Source organism: Nomascus leucogenys, chromosome 22a (assembly GCF_006542625.1).
Source record: "Nomascus leucogenys isolate Asia chromosome 22a, Asia_NLE_v1, whole genome shotgun sequence".
Classification (NCBI taxonomy): Eukaryota; Metazoa; Chordata; class Mammalia; order Primates; family Hylobatidae; genus Nomascus; species Nomascus leucogenys.
This window is the reverse complement of record NC_044402.1, coordinates 61,040,710-61,056,719: the sequence shown is the minus strand read 5'-3', so window position 1 is coordinate 61,056,719 and position 16,010 is coordinate 61,040,710. Positions and strand designations below refer to the sequence as shown.

The 16,010-nt window shown below is 36.3% G+C and overlaps 1 protein-coding gene across 1 annotated transcript in view; it reads left to right on the top strand.

The window, feature by feature from the left end:
- Nucleotides 1–3,164: 3,164 nt before the first annotated feature.
- Nucleotides 3,165–16,010, top strand: part of TINAG (tubulointerstitial nephritis antigen) — an 85,731-nt gene continuing 72,885 nt past the window's right edge. The window contains exons 1-2 of the mRNA XM_003254130.2: nucleotides 3,165–3,665; nucleotides 15,491–15,554. Of these exons, the coding sequence (XP_003254178.1) occupies nucleotides 3,311–3,665; nucleotides 15,491–15,554 (419 nt within the window). The 5' untranslated portion in view covers nucleotides 3,165–3,310. The remainder of the gene's footprint in view (nucleotides 3,666–15,490; nucleotides 15,555–16,010) is intronic.

The window sequence follows — 16,010 nt, the reverse complement described above, 5'->3', positions numbered from 1 at the left end:
TGATTCTGGGTTGGGGGAGGGTTTTAATTCCTCAACATATCTGGATTGTTATTCTGGGAGTAGGGGAGGGGGAAAGAGGAGTGGGCTTTGGCCAATAAATACTTCACATAGGTGTAGTTCTGACTAGCTTGTACTAAAGTGGTAAGAATGGTGAGAATATGAGTGGGGTGACAATGGTGTCTGCTACTATTCTACTAATGGACTGAAGGAACTGGCTGAGAGGGAGGTTGATGATGTATGGGACCTAAGAGGTAAGGGAAGGAAGAGATAAATGGTGTCAGACTGAAAATCATAGATGGAAGAATTATCTGGAAACCCTGGTACCTTATCTTCGGAGTCTGGAAGGAAGAAAGGAAGATGGCTGCAAGTGTAGATAGGTTTATGGTTTTTATGACAGGAAGGTGTGGGATTAACATTTGCTATTTTTGTTTTCTTAGTAACCTGTGGGAGAGGGTCATCTCTAGAAAATGAGTGAGTTAGGAAGGCAAAGGGATTTGTGGTAGTCACTAAGGGAAAGAAGAGACAAATTAGAGAAATATGAGCAGCATTTAAGAGCTCTGCTAAGAAAAATAACCCAAAATTTATGGTGTCACCGATTTTACGGTCTAGTAGATTATCTCCAGCAGCCCTCCGTAGAGAAGGTAGAGGGGAAAAATGCAAATTGCAGGATTTATTTGTTTATTGAATAAATATTTATTGAGCATCTACTATGTGTTAGCCACTGTCTTAGGAGCTTGAGATAAAACCAAGACAGAATAGACAAAATTATCTGATCTTGTAGACCTTACATTTTGGAGGGGAAATGCAGAAAATAAAGCCAATGAATAAAATTGTAGTATACTGTGATAAGTACAGAGAAAGTGATAGAGGATGCTGAGACGGAAGAGGGTTTGTCATTTTGGATAGGGTGTGTGGGAAAGACCTCTCTGAGAGCTCGAAAGAGATACAGCTATTCGGTTATCAGGGAAAGCGTGATTCAGGCAGAGGAAACAGCAAGTGCAAAGGCACTAAGATAGAACTGTCCATGGTATGTTTGAGGAATGGGCAAGAAACCCAGTGTAAGGACGGGACCAATGTGTGCAAGGTGTAAAAGGGTATAAATTAAGTTCAGAGAGATAAAGTTGGAGGTCCACCTTGGATATGATCTTGTGGCCCATAGCTTTTAAATTGATTCATGTTGGAAGTTTGAGGGAATATAAGGTATGAGGACTAGAGGTGGGAATGTTGAGAATGTCAGTGAAAGTCAATTTCAAATGATCATTGAGAAGGGAAGGAAGTGAATCCAAGAGTGGGCAGGTAAATTGGGAGCATTGTGAATAATGGGAAGAGAATCAAGAAAGAATGAAAGCATAGAAAGCAAGGGAGGAAGAGTTTCTAGGTAGTGGGTATGCTTATTAATGAAAATTAACATTTATTTAGCATGTGTGACGTGCTAAGTACTTTGTGTTATTATCACATTTAAATTTCCCACCCATCTGATGTAGTAATAAATATTAATATCCAAATGTGCAGATGAGCAAATTGCAGCATAGAGTAAGCCACATACCCAAAGACGTGCTGCTAGTCAGTGGCAGAACTAGGATTTGAATTCCATTAGTCTAACTTTTATGCTCCCTTCCTTTCTTTTCCCTGCAGTTTTGCTGAGGCATAATTGACAAAAATTGTATATATTTAAAGTGTACAACTTGATGTTTTGATATGCATATACATTGTAAAATAATCACCCAAATCAAGCTCATGGGCATATCCATCACCTCACATAGTTTCCATTTTCTTCTTTCTCTCTCTCTTTTCCCTCCCTCCTTCTCTCTTTCATCCTTTTCTTTCTTTCTTTTTTTGGTGAGCACACTTAACATCTACTCTCTTTGAATGCTGCATAAGACACCTGTATGACAAGGATAAACGCAGATCCATGGGGGAGTGGCTGGTAGGAGGTCATTGGTGAAAGCAGGTGGGAATGGAGGCAATACTTTGCAGTAATTTAGTGACTCAGTAGATGGCAAGGAAGTGGAGGCAGCAGGTGTTGGATTGAAGAGATGGGGGCGTTATGGATAGTGACATCGAGATTATGTAGACTTTTTATTTTTTTAAAAAAGAGAGACTCACATTGGTTTAAAGCCTGAGAGGAAGGTGCCAGAAGAAAACGACACAATGAAGACAAAAGTGTGAGTTGAATAAAATATACAGCAAGGTCAAGGAACAAATGTGTAGGGTTGGAGTTATGAAATTGTCTGGGAAAGGAATACCCCATTTCATAGACAAATAACTGAGGACCAGAGAAGTAAATGGTAAACCCAAGGTTATAGAACCAATTAAACAGTAGCTCGGGGACCAGAGTCCGGGTTTTCTGACTGCCAAGACAGGTGCTTTCCACCAGTCCACCCAACAACTCTTGCTGAATCATCCTCTGCTGGTTACTTATCCCCAATCCAAAGGAAGTTGTTGTAGTTAATGAGTAAATACAGTGTAGCCAAAAACCAGTGTAAACACACAGCTCTATAAAAACACTAATGACACCTTGTCCTTCCAGTTTCCTTCACAACACCCTCCCTCCATAGTTCATTCACACTGAGTACTGACTTCTCTTGACTATAAGCTGCCTTCAAGATACTGAAGGTTCCCAGTATTTATGCTAAGCAGGGACTCAGGTGGAGAGAACTAAGGTCACCCTCAGGGAATTTCTTGCTGAATTAGGTTCCACTAAGCCTTGAAATCAAAATGCTTCTGGTAGGTAAATGGGGTACAGATGGGAAATCAAACCAGTGTGTGACTGGGCATGATTTAGAGCAACTGTTATTGATATGACAGATCCTAGCAGGCAACCTCATGAGAGCCTGGATTTTTGTTGCAATGCAAGCAGGTGAAACGAATAACTGCATTTTTGACTTCTGAATTTCCTGCACCTTGCAGTGGTTATTACAGCCATAATCTGGGCCATGTATATTCTAAGGAGGCTTTTGATTTAAGAACCTAGATTTTTTGAGAGGCATGCAATATTCAATGTATCTCTATGTGTAAGATTTTATGTAGATATTTTGATGATGCAAAATTTCTACATTATATGAAATATAAGTTTTTTAACTTTGGGGGAATAACAATAGTTTATTTCTAACATACATTATCTTGGTCAAACATTGAAATTCCTGATTAATGTTTAACTATAAGAAGTATACTCATTCAAGTAAAGGATCAGTTTCAGGGTTCAGGCTGAAGTGTCTTGATGACTAGAATTCAGGTTCCAAGGAGAAGCCCACAAGGCTAAGGGTATTGGATATAACGGAAAGTGGAAGCTATACCTGACTTCCAGAGAATGTGGAACGGATATAAGATCTTAATCTTCTCTTATCTTACTACAGAAATCTGGATGGAGAAGCAGTATTTATCTCAAAGAGAAGTGGACCTAGAGGCTTATTTCACTAGAAATCACACCATTTTGCAAGGTACTCGATTCAAAAGAGCCATTTTCCAAGGGCAATACTGTAGAAATTTTGGCTGTTGTGAAGACAGAGATGATGGCTGTGTCACTGAGTTCTATGAGGCAAATGCGTTGTGCTACTGTGATAAATTCTGTGACAGAGAAAATTCTGATTGCTGTCCTGACTACAAGTCCTTTTGCCGTGAAGAGAAAGAATGGCCTCCTCACACACAGCCTTGGTATCCAGAAGGTAGGCTTTGGGAATGTATTTCAGCATTATCCTCGTTCATAACAACAAGATCTGACAAATGTTCTCTCTTTTTCTTCTTTCTTTTTCTCCTTCTTTCAATGAAATGAAAATGAATATTGCGATTGAGAAAATACATTTCTTTGGATTGTTAAAGTGCTTTGGTTTGGATGTGGGGTTCCTGTGTAATACAAGCACCTTCAGGAATGTTCTGATCTGACAGTCCTGCCTGCCGATCGGAATCCTGATCAGTGAGTTTTGAACACTCACTCAACTTATATAAGGATTACTTAAAACTCTTTCTTCTCTTCTCTCTCTCCTTTGTATTGACATCAGGTTTCTCAAGGCTTTTTGTGTGTAACCTCTTAGAGAGTCTCAAGAAAGTCACAAGATTTACTATCCGTAGATTTTAATTGTTATTTCAAAGGGCTAATGGATGTACTAGCATTAGAAACTGTGGTATTAGTAATGCTATTAAACCCAGGACAAAATAAAGTCAGTCCCCCGCTCTGCCTAAGTAATAGCAAATATATTCTTCACGTGTATTTTTGTCTTGCTTCATTTGTTTTTCCAGTCTGGAACTTTTGCAATTATTAAAAAGAAAGGAAGGCTTCATATAGAGTGGTTGAAAAAGTCTAAGGTTAAATGGATAAATACAACATAAAGAGGATGATGGTATTTATTATATTTATCTAATTGGAGGAGAATGACTATGGATTTTGAGCATAGATGAGGCTTTATTTTTCTGTCTCTCATTGTATTAAATCTCCTCAGCAGAACTTCAGGGTTAATCAGACTTCTCTGTCACACTACCATAAATGGGTGATGGAGACTAGAAATCCCAGTTAGAAGACATTTTCGGGTAGACTAGGGGCTTGGAATCCTTATTTCAAAATCCAGATGTCATTGAAAGAGTCAGAGCAAGACTCTATGTAAAAAAAAAAAAAATCCAGATGCCATAGCCATCATTCTCAATAATGTCATCTTGTTTGTAAAATTGAGGAAATGTCTCTTTATGCATTTACATATGTACTATTTTAAATTTTCCACATAATTGTTATTTATCCTCAGTCTTTACATTTTACCAGTAAACAGCTTTCCCTTCTTCCCTCCCCCCACACCTCCATCCTTCTCTCCCTTTCTTTTTTCCTTCCTTATTTTCCCCGTGTGTGTGTGTGTGCGTGTGTGTGTGTGTGTCAGGGTCTTGCTCTGTCACCCAGACTGGAGTGCAGTGGCAGGTTCATGGCTCACTGCAGCCTCTAACTCCTGAGCTCAAACAATCCTCCTCCCTCAGCCTCCAGAGTAGCTAGAACTACAGGTGTGTGCCTCCACACCCACTAATTTCTTTTATTTTTGGTAAATATGGGATCTTGCTATGTTGCCTAGGCTCGTCTTAAAACTCCTGGTCTCAAGCTGTCCTCCCACCTTGACCTCCCAAAGTGCTAGGATTACAGGAATGAACCACTGCTCCTAGACTTTCCTTCCTTTCTTCCTTCCTCTCTCTGTTTTCTTTCTTCTTTCTTTCTTTCTTTCTTTCTTTCTTTCTTTCTTCTTTCTTTCTTTCTTTCTTCTTTCTTTCTTCTCTTTCTTTCTCTCTCTCTTTCTTTCTTGCTTTCCTTTCTTTCTTTTCATTCATTCCTTCTTTCTTCTTTCTTTCTTCTTTCTTTCTTTCTTTCTTTCTTTCTTTCTTTCTTTCTTCTTTCTTTCCTCTCTCTGTCTCTCTCCCCTTCCTTCCTCCCTCCCTCCCTCTCTTTCTCTGTCTTTCTTTCTTTCTTTTTTGTTCATTCATTTTCTTTCTTTTCTTATTTCTTTCTTTCTTTTCTTTCTTTCTCTCTCTCTCTCCCCTTCCTTCCTCCCTCTCTCCCACTCTCTCTTTCTTTCTTCTTTCTTTCTTTCTTTCTTTCTTCTTTCTTTCTTTCTGTCTCTCTCCCCTTCCTTCCTCCTTCTTTCTTTCTTTTTCTTTCTTCTTTCTTTCTTTCTGTCTCTCTCCCCTTCCTTCCTCCTTCTTTCTTTCTTTTCTTCTTTCTTTCTTTCTTTTCTTTCTTCTTTCTTTCTGTCCTTCTTTCTTTCTTTTCTTTCTCTCTCCCCTTCCTTCCTCCCTCCCTCTCTCTCTTTCTTTCTCTTTCTTTTCTGTCTTTCTGTCTTTCTTTTTCTCTTTCTCTCTTTCTTTCTCTCCCTCTTTCTTTCTCTTTTTTCTCTCTCTCTTTCTCTTCCTCTTTCTTTTTCTTTCTTTTTTCTCTCTCTTTCTCTCCCTCTTTCCTTCTCTTTCTTTTTTCTCTCTTTCTCTCCCTCTTTCTTTCTCTTTCTTTTTTCTCTCTCTCTTTCCCTCTTTCTTTTTCTTTTTTTCTCTCTTTCTCTCCCTCTTTCTTTCTCTTTCTTTTTTCTCTTTCTTTCACTCCCTCTTTCTTTCTCTTTCTTTTTTTCTCTCTCTCTCTCTTTCTTTTTTCTCTCTCTCTTTCTCGTTTTTCTCTTTCTCTCCCTTTCTTTCTCTTTCTTTTTTTCTGCTCTTTCTCTTTCTTTCCTTTCTCTCCCTCTCCTTCTCCCTCTCCCTTTCCTTTCTTTTCCTTTCCTTTCCTTTCATTTTTCTGAGCCATTCTCATCTTTCTCCAATGATAACCTCCTTTTAAAACATTTTTATATACCCTTAAACAGCATGTAGTCTTGTTTTGTGTGCTTGAATTATTAATTTATATAGACCATATTGTGCTGCAGACCTCATTCTCTTTCTTGATTTTCTCAGACAGCAACATGTTTTAAGATGCTCTCCATGTCTCCACCGACCAGTATGACTAGTCTGTGGCTTCTGACTGATGCTTCATTCTCTGTGATGTCCCTTCATCTCATCTAACTCCCTGTTCCCTCCATGGTGGGTGGACACTTAGGTTGTCTACAGCTCTTTGCTATCATAAAGAAGTCCATGATGGACAGCCTCATGCATGCCTTCTTACCGACTTGCATGATACGACAAGACTTGAATTGCTGGGTCCCAGGTATGCATTTAATCTAAGTCTTGCCAGATGGCTCTCAGAAGTAGCTGCATTAGCTTATGGTCCCCTAGTACTATATGGGGACACATCTCTAACAATTAGTATTATCCAGAGAAGTAACCTTTACTTATATAATCAGTAAAACATGATTTTTCATTGTCATTTTAATCTGCCTTTCTCTAATTTCTAGTGGGTTTGAGCTTCTCTTCATATGCTCATTAATGTTTGGCTTTCTTCTTCCTGTGACTTATTTTTTCCTATCCACAGCCTTGTAATACAACTTAATATCTGGTACAGCAAGTCAGCTTATTCACCCCCCTTTTTTGAAGATGACTTAGGTCATGTAGACATTACTCTTCCATAAACAGTTTTTGAATAAGTTTTTTTAGTTCCTCAAACAACTTCAGCTAGAATTTTGAATAGAATTGCATAAAATTTATAGATTTATTTGAAGATAGCTGAACTCTGTAATGTGATGACATCTCATCAAAGAGTATAGGATATTTCTCCACTTACTCTGATTTTTAAAGATATCCTTAAATAGATTTAACACTTTACTCCATAGTGGCCTTATAATACTCTTTGTTTATTCCTGGATATTTATTTTGTATTGCCTTTTTTTTTTTTTTTTTGACAGGGTCTTGCTCTGTCACCCAGGCTGACCTTCATTCAGCCTTCATTCAGCCTTGCTCTGTCACCCAGCTGACCTTCATTCAGCTCACTGCAGCCTCGACCTTCCCTGGGCTCAATTGATTCTCCCACTTTAAACTTCCAAGTAGCTGGGACTACAGGCACCTACCACCATGTCTGGCTATTTTTTTGCATTTTTAGTAGAGATGGGGTTTCTCCATGTTTCCCAGGCTGTTTCAAACTTCAGAGCTCAAGCACTGTATTGAATATTTTTAAACTATATTTTATAGTTGGTTGGCTGTTGTTATGAATAAATGCTATTTATTCATGAGAGCTGATATCCTATGTGGCAATTTTTCTCAGTTCTGTTATTAGAAACAAAAATGTATTTATTTATCACAGTAAAGGTGTCTACACCAAAACTCCAAAGTAAAGATCATACATAATGGAGAAATGTAGATATGTTCCCTTTAAGACTAGTAATAAAACATGGATTTCTACCGTTTTTGCTACATTTAACAGGGAGATATTTGTTACGCTTTAAGAGAAAAAATGAAGTAAAACAATCTGAAGACAATAAAGTAAAACTCTTATTATTTGTAGATAATGTGGTAATCTACATAGAAAAAATAAAGCCAACAGAAAATAGCATTAATATGAATTAGAAATATTTAAAAACCAGGATTTTTTATTAAAAAATCCAGATGTTTAGCTACTCTTGAAAAATTGAAAACTCTGACAACTCTGCGTCCAGGGTCTTGCATGAGGTTTTCATTAGTTAGAGAGATGAGTGGTGGATGCCACCTTTTGGTAACGTGTATTTTCCATTTTCCCACATACCTTATCCCTTGCTATTTTCTCTCTGACCCACTTCTCTCATTTCTGCCAGGGGTCAATATGTCCGTAGTTTCTGTAAGTGGAACTCCTCATTTTTGCTCAATATACAACTTTCACAGCTGTACATGGACCCCTGGGCCATTACTATTGCAGATATTTTGGGATCGAAAGAAGGTAATTTCTTTGAAAATGGAAGGTGTATTTTCATTGAAAAATAGAAAACACATGTTTAAAAATGGAAAATACATGTTAATAGAAAATATACGTTTAAAATTAGCATCTGAAACATGTATTTTTTTTGAACTTCTCTATTTTGTCATGTTGGTATGATCCTTCAAATAACAGGTGAAGTTAATATATATTAGTAACATGAGAATACATGAGAATACATATGGCATGATGAGGAGCCCTGTGCCCAGGATTAGTTAGGGATCATATTCCTGTTATTTAAATGTAGTTTCTAACAGTGACAAGATTGGGCAGGCAAGGGAAATTCACCCCTCATAGAACCTGCACATAGTACACATTTAATTAACAGACCCTTCTGTAACATACCCTGAGTAGCATGTTTTCTCTTGTCTTACTGAACATACTCTTCCTCCTCCTTACAAGCTAAGATTTATTGAATACTTACTATGGAGCCAACAACTGTTTTAAGCACTTTTCAGGTATTAACTCGTTCATTATTTAATTCTACGTTGTTTAATAGAATATTACTTAATTTTAATTATACAGCAGCTTCTTGAGAGTAAACATGGTGATTTACTTATTGCATACTATTTATGGTGCCATGAAGTGGGAGGCCTAGTAAATATTGGTTGAATTTGAATTAATTGATATTTAGAGGATTTTAATTTTATTTCAGATTTTGTATTTGTTAAATTAAATAATAATTTACTCATATGACTTAAAAGAATAAAGTATTTTCATAAGCATACTTTTTCATACATAGTTTTAAAAGATATTTAGAAAGTATCAAAGTATTGTCATTTATAGTTTAAATGTACAATTTCTATATTATTTTGGATGTTGGAATATTAACAGAAGTAATTGATAGTATTTAAAACTTTATATCCATGATTGTGGTAAGCACTGAGGGTCATAAGAAAAGAGTATTATAAATCCCAGGCCTCGAGAAACTTAGGACCTACATGGGTGAGGAGACTTAGGTATGCGAAACAATTAAGAAGCATTGTGTGACTTGTATGCCACATGTAGACAAGAATATCACCCAGGAAAGTTGAGTATATTAAAATGGTTAAATGTTTATTTGATAAAAACTATGTACTACATAAGAACATGTCAGATTGGTGACAACCCTAACTAAAATACATATTTTTAACACATAAGATATTTTGCCTGGATTCACTTTGTCATTAGCGACGAGGCTCCATGCAGCCTTCTGCTTCACCATTGCTAGAAAATGGCCCTTGTAGTCATGAGCTACTTTGGCTCTTCGTGCTCCAAAAGTAATATTTGAGTCCCATTAAAAAAAAATGGAAGAGAAAGTTAGAGTTTCCACATTTTGAGAAAACATTCTAAAGCACAGATGAGCACCTCTGTTTTATCTCTTTGGCCAGAATATAGTCACATGGACATGCCAACCATCAAAGAGAGGTTTTGCTTAGCTGTGTGGTAATATGCCTAGCTATGAATGGGGTTCTGTTACAAAAAAAAGAGCAGAGAATGATATTGGGAATAACCAGCAATCTCTGCCAAAAATTAAGAATGCAGAATCACCTAAAAACACAGTGACTCTTTGGATGTCTGCCTTTTGATTAGTTATTATATCCATTTAATATTTTTTCGAGTCTCAGTTTAAAAGTATGAGTTGTAATTTTTTAATGTGCTGAAATGTACTTGAGATTTTCTTATTTGAGGCATACAGCCCATACAAAAAAGTAGTTGCTACTTCTTCAATATCCATTTTTGCTTGAGAGCTAGAATTTTGCTAAGACTTTAATTTAGGGTCATAGTTTATGTGAAATTTATGTTCCAGGTATAGTTTGTACTCCATTCACTATGAAAGGAAGGAATTAATCATTTTATTAGCAAAAAGTTCACATTAGACTATAAATGCTCCCATACAGATAATATTTTTTCTTTTATCTTGCTTTTGAAAGTAGCTACTTGAAAATAGTACTACACAATATTGAAAAAATGTGCAAAATTAGTTAAGATAAAAATACAATATATATTATTTATACTATTGTTTGCATGCATAAAGCAAATTTCCTCTGAGATTCTATGATCACTCACTAATCTATTAAATATATTTTTCAGAGATTTAGTTACATGGGTATTGTTCAGTTCCTCTTATTGTGCCTGCTCTAAGAGCTCTTTAAATCAAGGATTTAAAACTATGTACATTATCATCAGGATTAAAAAAGTAAATATATCCATTTTGTACAAACTGGAAGTAAAACATATTGGTAAATATCTTCTTCCTCTGTTTTCTTTGCCATATCTGATGGTGACTTCCAGTAAAGGATTTCAAATGTCAGGCTGGGTATGGTGGCTCACACTCACACCTGTAATCCCACCACTTTGGAGGTCAAGGTGGGAAGATCTCTTGAGGCCAAGAGTTTAAGACCAGCCTAACAGTACGATAAGACCTCATCTCCACCAACAACAATAAAAAAAATAAAAATTAACCAGTCATGGTGGCATGCACTGTAGTCCCATCTACATGGGAGGCTGAGGCAGGAGGATCCCTGAAGCCCAGGAGTTTGAGGCTGCTGTGAGCTATCATTCCACCAGTGCACTCTAGCCTGGATGACAGAATAAGACCCTGTCAAAGTAAAAAAAAAAAAAGTAAAAGAATTCAAATGTCAGATATGGAGAACCAGTGATAGAGTTGAAAACAGAGCTCGAGTGGATTTTCTAGACATAACCTTTTGGTATAGCGGATTTTAAGGAGAAAGTCTAGTAGACCATCTGTTGTGAACAGACCTAAGTTAATTTGATTATGCGCAATATGTTCACATTGGTAAAAAATGTATGTGAGTCACTGACATGTTTGAATTCGAAGAGGGTCATTTACTTCTTCACAGCCTCCTTAACTATATTACAATGAAGGTAAATCACAGTCCATACTTGCCACGTATACGGACAGTTACGAAAACATGACACAAACCAATTCATACAACCTCTATAAGCTTCATGAAATCTCCAGTTCCTGTCCTTTTACGTGTTCCCACATCTACGCTGCATGAAAGATTTATTGGAAGCACATGTAATAATATTACAGAGGTAGGACTCTGTTACCTGTACAGTGGCTATCAGAAAATGACAATTCCTTTCTACTTGGCTGGACACAGTACACAGGACAAATATCAGTTCTAGAGAGCCAAGTCTAAGAGTACAGGTGCTTCTGAGTTTAAGAGATACATATAAACTATGGGATACAAGGGTGGGATGTGACTTTGAAATATTTTAGGTAATCCTTATAAGTAAAAAAATTATAATTTAACCAATGGGAGCCAATTATTTATCACAATTATGCTGATTAACAAGTCATGAATTTTAACAATAAAACCCATTTCTGACATTTATTATACTAATACTCTAGGGCTGATCAAAATATGGGTAATGGAAGCACTTGTAGCAGTTTCTCCAAAGTCTGGTCTTTCAGAATGAATGCCACTGAACAACCCTGCGGGGTGGATTCCTGATTAGAGCAAGAAACTGCCTTTACTATAGTGAAGTTTAGACCAGCACAGATATTTATAATACACTGTGGTGAACTATTTTAAAATAAATTATAGACAACATATCATTATCTTTTTGCAGTTCAAGAAGCGAAGTTTAGACCAGCACAGATACTTATAATACACTATGATGAACTATTTTAAAAGAAATTATAGACAATGTATTATTATCTTTTCTCAATTCAAGAAGATAAACTATTTCATTCTCCAAATATATTATTTGCCTAATATTGCTTTAAATGCTGTTAAAGTCGCAAAACTGCCTTAATTTCAACAGTCATTAGTTTTGGCTTTGTTTTGTTTTGTTTTATTGGTCAAGATGCTGTGTGTAACCAATTAATTAACTCACTCTGAGGAGCTCCAGACATATTTTACTGAGAAAGTAAAGCTACCAGACAGGAATTCTTTCATATCTCCACAATCATAGTTTTCAACCTACCTCCATTTGGGTTACTGCTTACCTTGAATTGATTCCCCCTCTTGAGTTCTGAATCCCATCTTCTCTTGTCTTTTCAATACCTCCATCTCTACCATTCTCTCTTGCTTTCTTGCTCTCTCTTTCTTCTCAAGCATCATTTTTTTCTTTACTTTTCTCCTGGTGATGTGGTTTGGCTGTGTCACCACCCAAATCTCATCTTGGATTGTAGCTCCCATAATTCTCACCTGTCATGGGAGGGACCCAGTGAGAGGGAACTGAATCATGGGGGCAGGTTTTTCCCATGCTGTTCTTGTAGTAGTGAGTAAGTCTCATGAGATCTGATGGTTTTATAAATGGGAGTTGCCCTGTACAAGCTCTCTCTTGCCTGCCACCACATAAAATGTCTCTTTGCTCTTACTTCATCTTTTGCAATGATTGTGAGGTCTCTCCAGCCATGTGGAACTGTGAGTCCATTAAATCTCTTTCCTTTATAAATTACTCAGTCTTGGGTATGTCTTTATTAGCAGTGTGAGAACAGGCTAATACATGTGGATTAACCATTAACTTCCAAAATGTGTTTTTGCCTTTCCCAACTTTAAAAAAGCTCTCCCTTAACTTCATGTCTTTAACCAGCTACCATATCATTCCCTTCTTTCCTTTAATGGCAAAATATCTGAAAGAAAAATTTACTTTCTTATTCCAAGTCTCTCATCAACCCATTCCTACAGGATATCAACTCCCTGCTAGTTCACTGAAATCTCTCTTGGCAGGGTTATTGGCAATTCCTACATTACCAAATGCAATATTCAGATGTCTGTTTTCGTGTTCTTGGCCTCTCGACAGTACTGTATGCAGCTGACCACCTAGAGCATATGAAACACTTTATTAACCCTGTTTTTCATGACACCACCCTCTCCTCAATTCTCTGCTCCCTCACAGGCCACTCCTTCCCAGTTTCCTCTTCTGAATGTCTGTCAGATGCAGTGTTTTGAGCTCATTCCTGGACCACTTTCTCTTACCTATATACACTCTCTCCGAAAGACTCTTATTTAGTCTTGGGTTTGAAAAAGTAGATATGGATGTTGGTGTCTCCCAAATTCATGCTCCAGCCTGGGCTTAACTCTTGTCTTTTATAAACTACTGTCTACTTGATATCTCTGTTAGGATGTCTAGCCTAGGTTTTATCTAAATCTAAAATATACACAGTAGCAGTCTTGGTTTCTTGACACAAGCCTGTTTCTTATTTTAGTGATAGCTGTACCATTTCTTTATTACTCAAGCCAAAGTCCTAATGAGGTATCTTTGATTCCTCTTTTCCCTCATTCACCAGATTCAATCCATGAGTGATTCCCTTTGAGTTACCTCCAAATTATATCCACCTACTTCTCTCTATCCTCATTACTATTATGCTAATCCTTCATCCTTCTGGGAACCTCCACCCCAGTCAGCTCAACAGGAGTGATAAGTGCAGAGATTAGGGTGGACACATTTTGGATAAGGCCTTATAGGTTACAGTAAGAAGTTTGGTCTTATTCTAAATTTGATGCGAAACGACGTGAAGATTTTAAGTAGGAAGTGACATGATGTATATTTTTGAAGATCTCTGTAAATGCTGTGTGGAAAATGAGGGATCCGTTGGAGTTGGGAAGGATTGTAGCAAAGGAGTAAGTGGACTGCATCTGGGTATTGTATAGACGCTGATGCTTTACTGTGTCAACACCTTGACCGGGGTCCGAAGTAACTGATTATGGCTTTTGTTCAAGAGATTAATTCTCATGCGAGATTAAAGTGAATGCAATGTCTCATAGTTATCTTGTACATGAAATTAAGGAAGGATGACCAAGAAATGGAATTTTTGTTAACATTAAATTTAGTGTTGATGATTTGGGGTGGCTTGGTGATGGCAGTCTCCTGACTTCAAAATTATTAGCTGAGTATAAATCAGAGAAGGGATGGTCTTTTTCCTTAAGGACCCTTGAGATGTCTGTTCCATTTATCCATGGAATTCATATGTTGAACACTCAAGATTCATGAGGTATGATTAAAAATCAGCTTTGTTTTTATCCCACACTCTCAGTTTTTAAGAATGGTCAGGGAAGTACTTCTCTTGGCTTTGAATGAAAACTTGGATTGTTGCATGGATTTTCTGTTGTTTCTAGGTGATAAAAAATTTTAGAATGTCTTGAAATTAGAAACCTACTGTGGATTCAGTTTTGAAGGGAGTCTAATCTTATGTAGCAATTAAAACCATGAATTTGATGTGAAGTTCAGTCTTCCCACATCTCGGGTTTACTGCATTAGGAAAACTGTGGTCAAGAGAAAGGTGGTTTCCTTTTCTTACCCCATGATTGTGACATACCAAAATTCCATGTGAAAGGGATGCATAGACACAAATACATAAATAATTAGATTCATTAAGTAGAATATTGGACTGCGAAACATCCATGGGAGGGGCAGTTATGAAATATTTTTTATTAAAATATTTTTTGGAAAATCAAACAATGGCTAATTCCCTAAGTGGCTTTGTAACATTGTGACTAGAAGTTAAACAAGGTCCCTTAGAATGCTTTCTAAAGGTTAAAATTCATTTTGTTTAATTAGAGGCCATTGGCATAAAATACCAATTACACGTTTCTATCAAAAACAGTTTCACTAGACAAAGTTGAGTCCCTTTTGCTAATTCAATGTTAATTTTGAATTTGAGCAGATTATATTTTCAAAAGGAATTTAAATTTTTAACCAGAGCACTATTTTTACAATATGTTACTAGTGGTTTTTATATGATAATGATTCACCATCCATCTCTTTTGAGTAGTTCATATAATCTCATAAAGCAGTTAATAACTAGTTTCAGTTAATAGTTAAGAAACATTTGGATTTGGAAGGCAAATGGCTACAATCTTATTGATTTCATGAATTTTTTCCCTTATTCAGATCTTAAAGAAAAAAATAGAATTTGTCTTTGTAAGGTAGATTCAATGAAATGACCTGGTATTTTGAGTCTAAAGCTGCTTGCTTCAGTCATATCCAATTAATTAAAAGCACTTATGAGACTTGATTACCTAGGAATTAATCACTATGCTTAAAAAATAATTAGTACTTTCAAATAAGTAAGCAATATAATAGTATTTGAATTGATTTATGGCATTTCTCATTAAAAAAACTACGATTTTTGATTACATTTTATGTTAATGCACTTTATTACTTAGTTTAGGATTTTCATTTCTTTACATGTTACTTTGACAGGTTGCTTCAAAAATGGTCAACATTATGAAGAGGGATCAGTAACTAAAGAAAACTGCAACTCCTGGTAATAAATTTAAGTGGCACAGAACTGAGTTCTACTGTGTGTGTATGTTTTCTTCAAATAAAAGAAATATTTGTGAAACAAAGTATATATTTATGTACATATAGGCAGAATCATATGTCATAAGACATCATATACCTGTACCTTTGTATAAGCATATTTAATTTTAAGGGATTTTGAAAATTTAATCATAAATATCTTTTAACGTTTGAGGTTGATGTTCTTGACAATGGGTCTGTATCATACAACAGGTCTGCATTAAATGTACCTCTTAATTATAATATTCTGATACCCTACAGGCAAATTGTGTTTTTTGACCACAGTAACTGTATAAAAACAGGCTGCTTTAAAAGGACTAGCCTGCAGAAAGTTTCCAAATACAAGTACATTGAATCTACTGTCCAATTTGGCTTATGTTTTCAAACTTCAATGGATGTGTGATCATATCATTTGTTAATT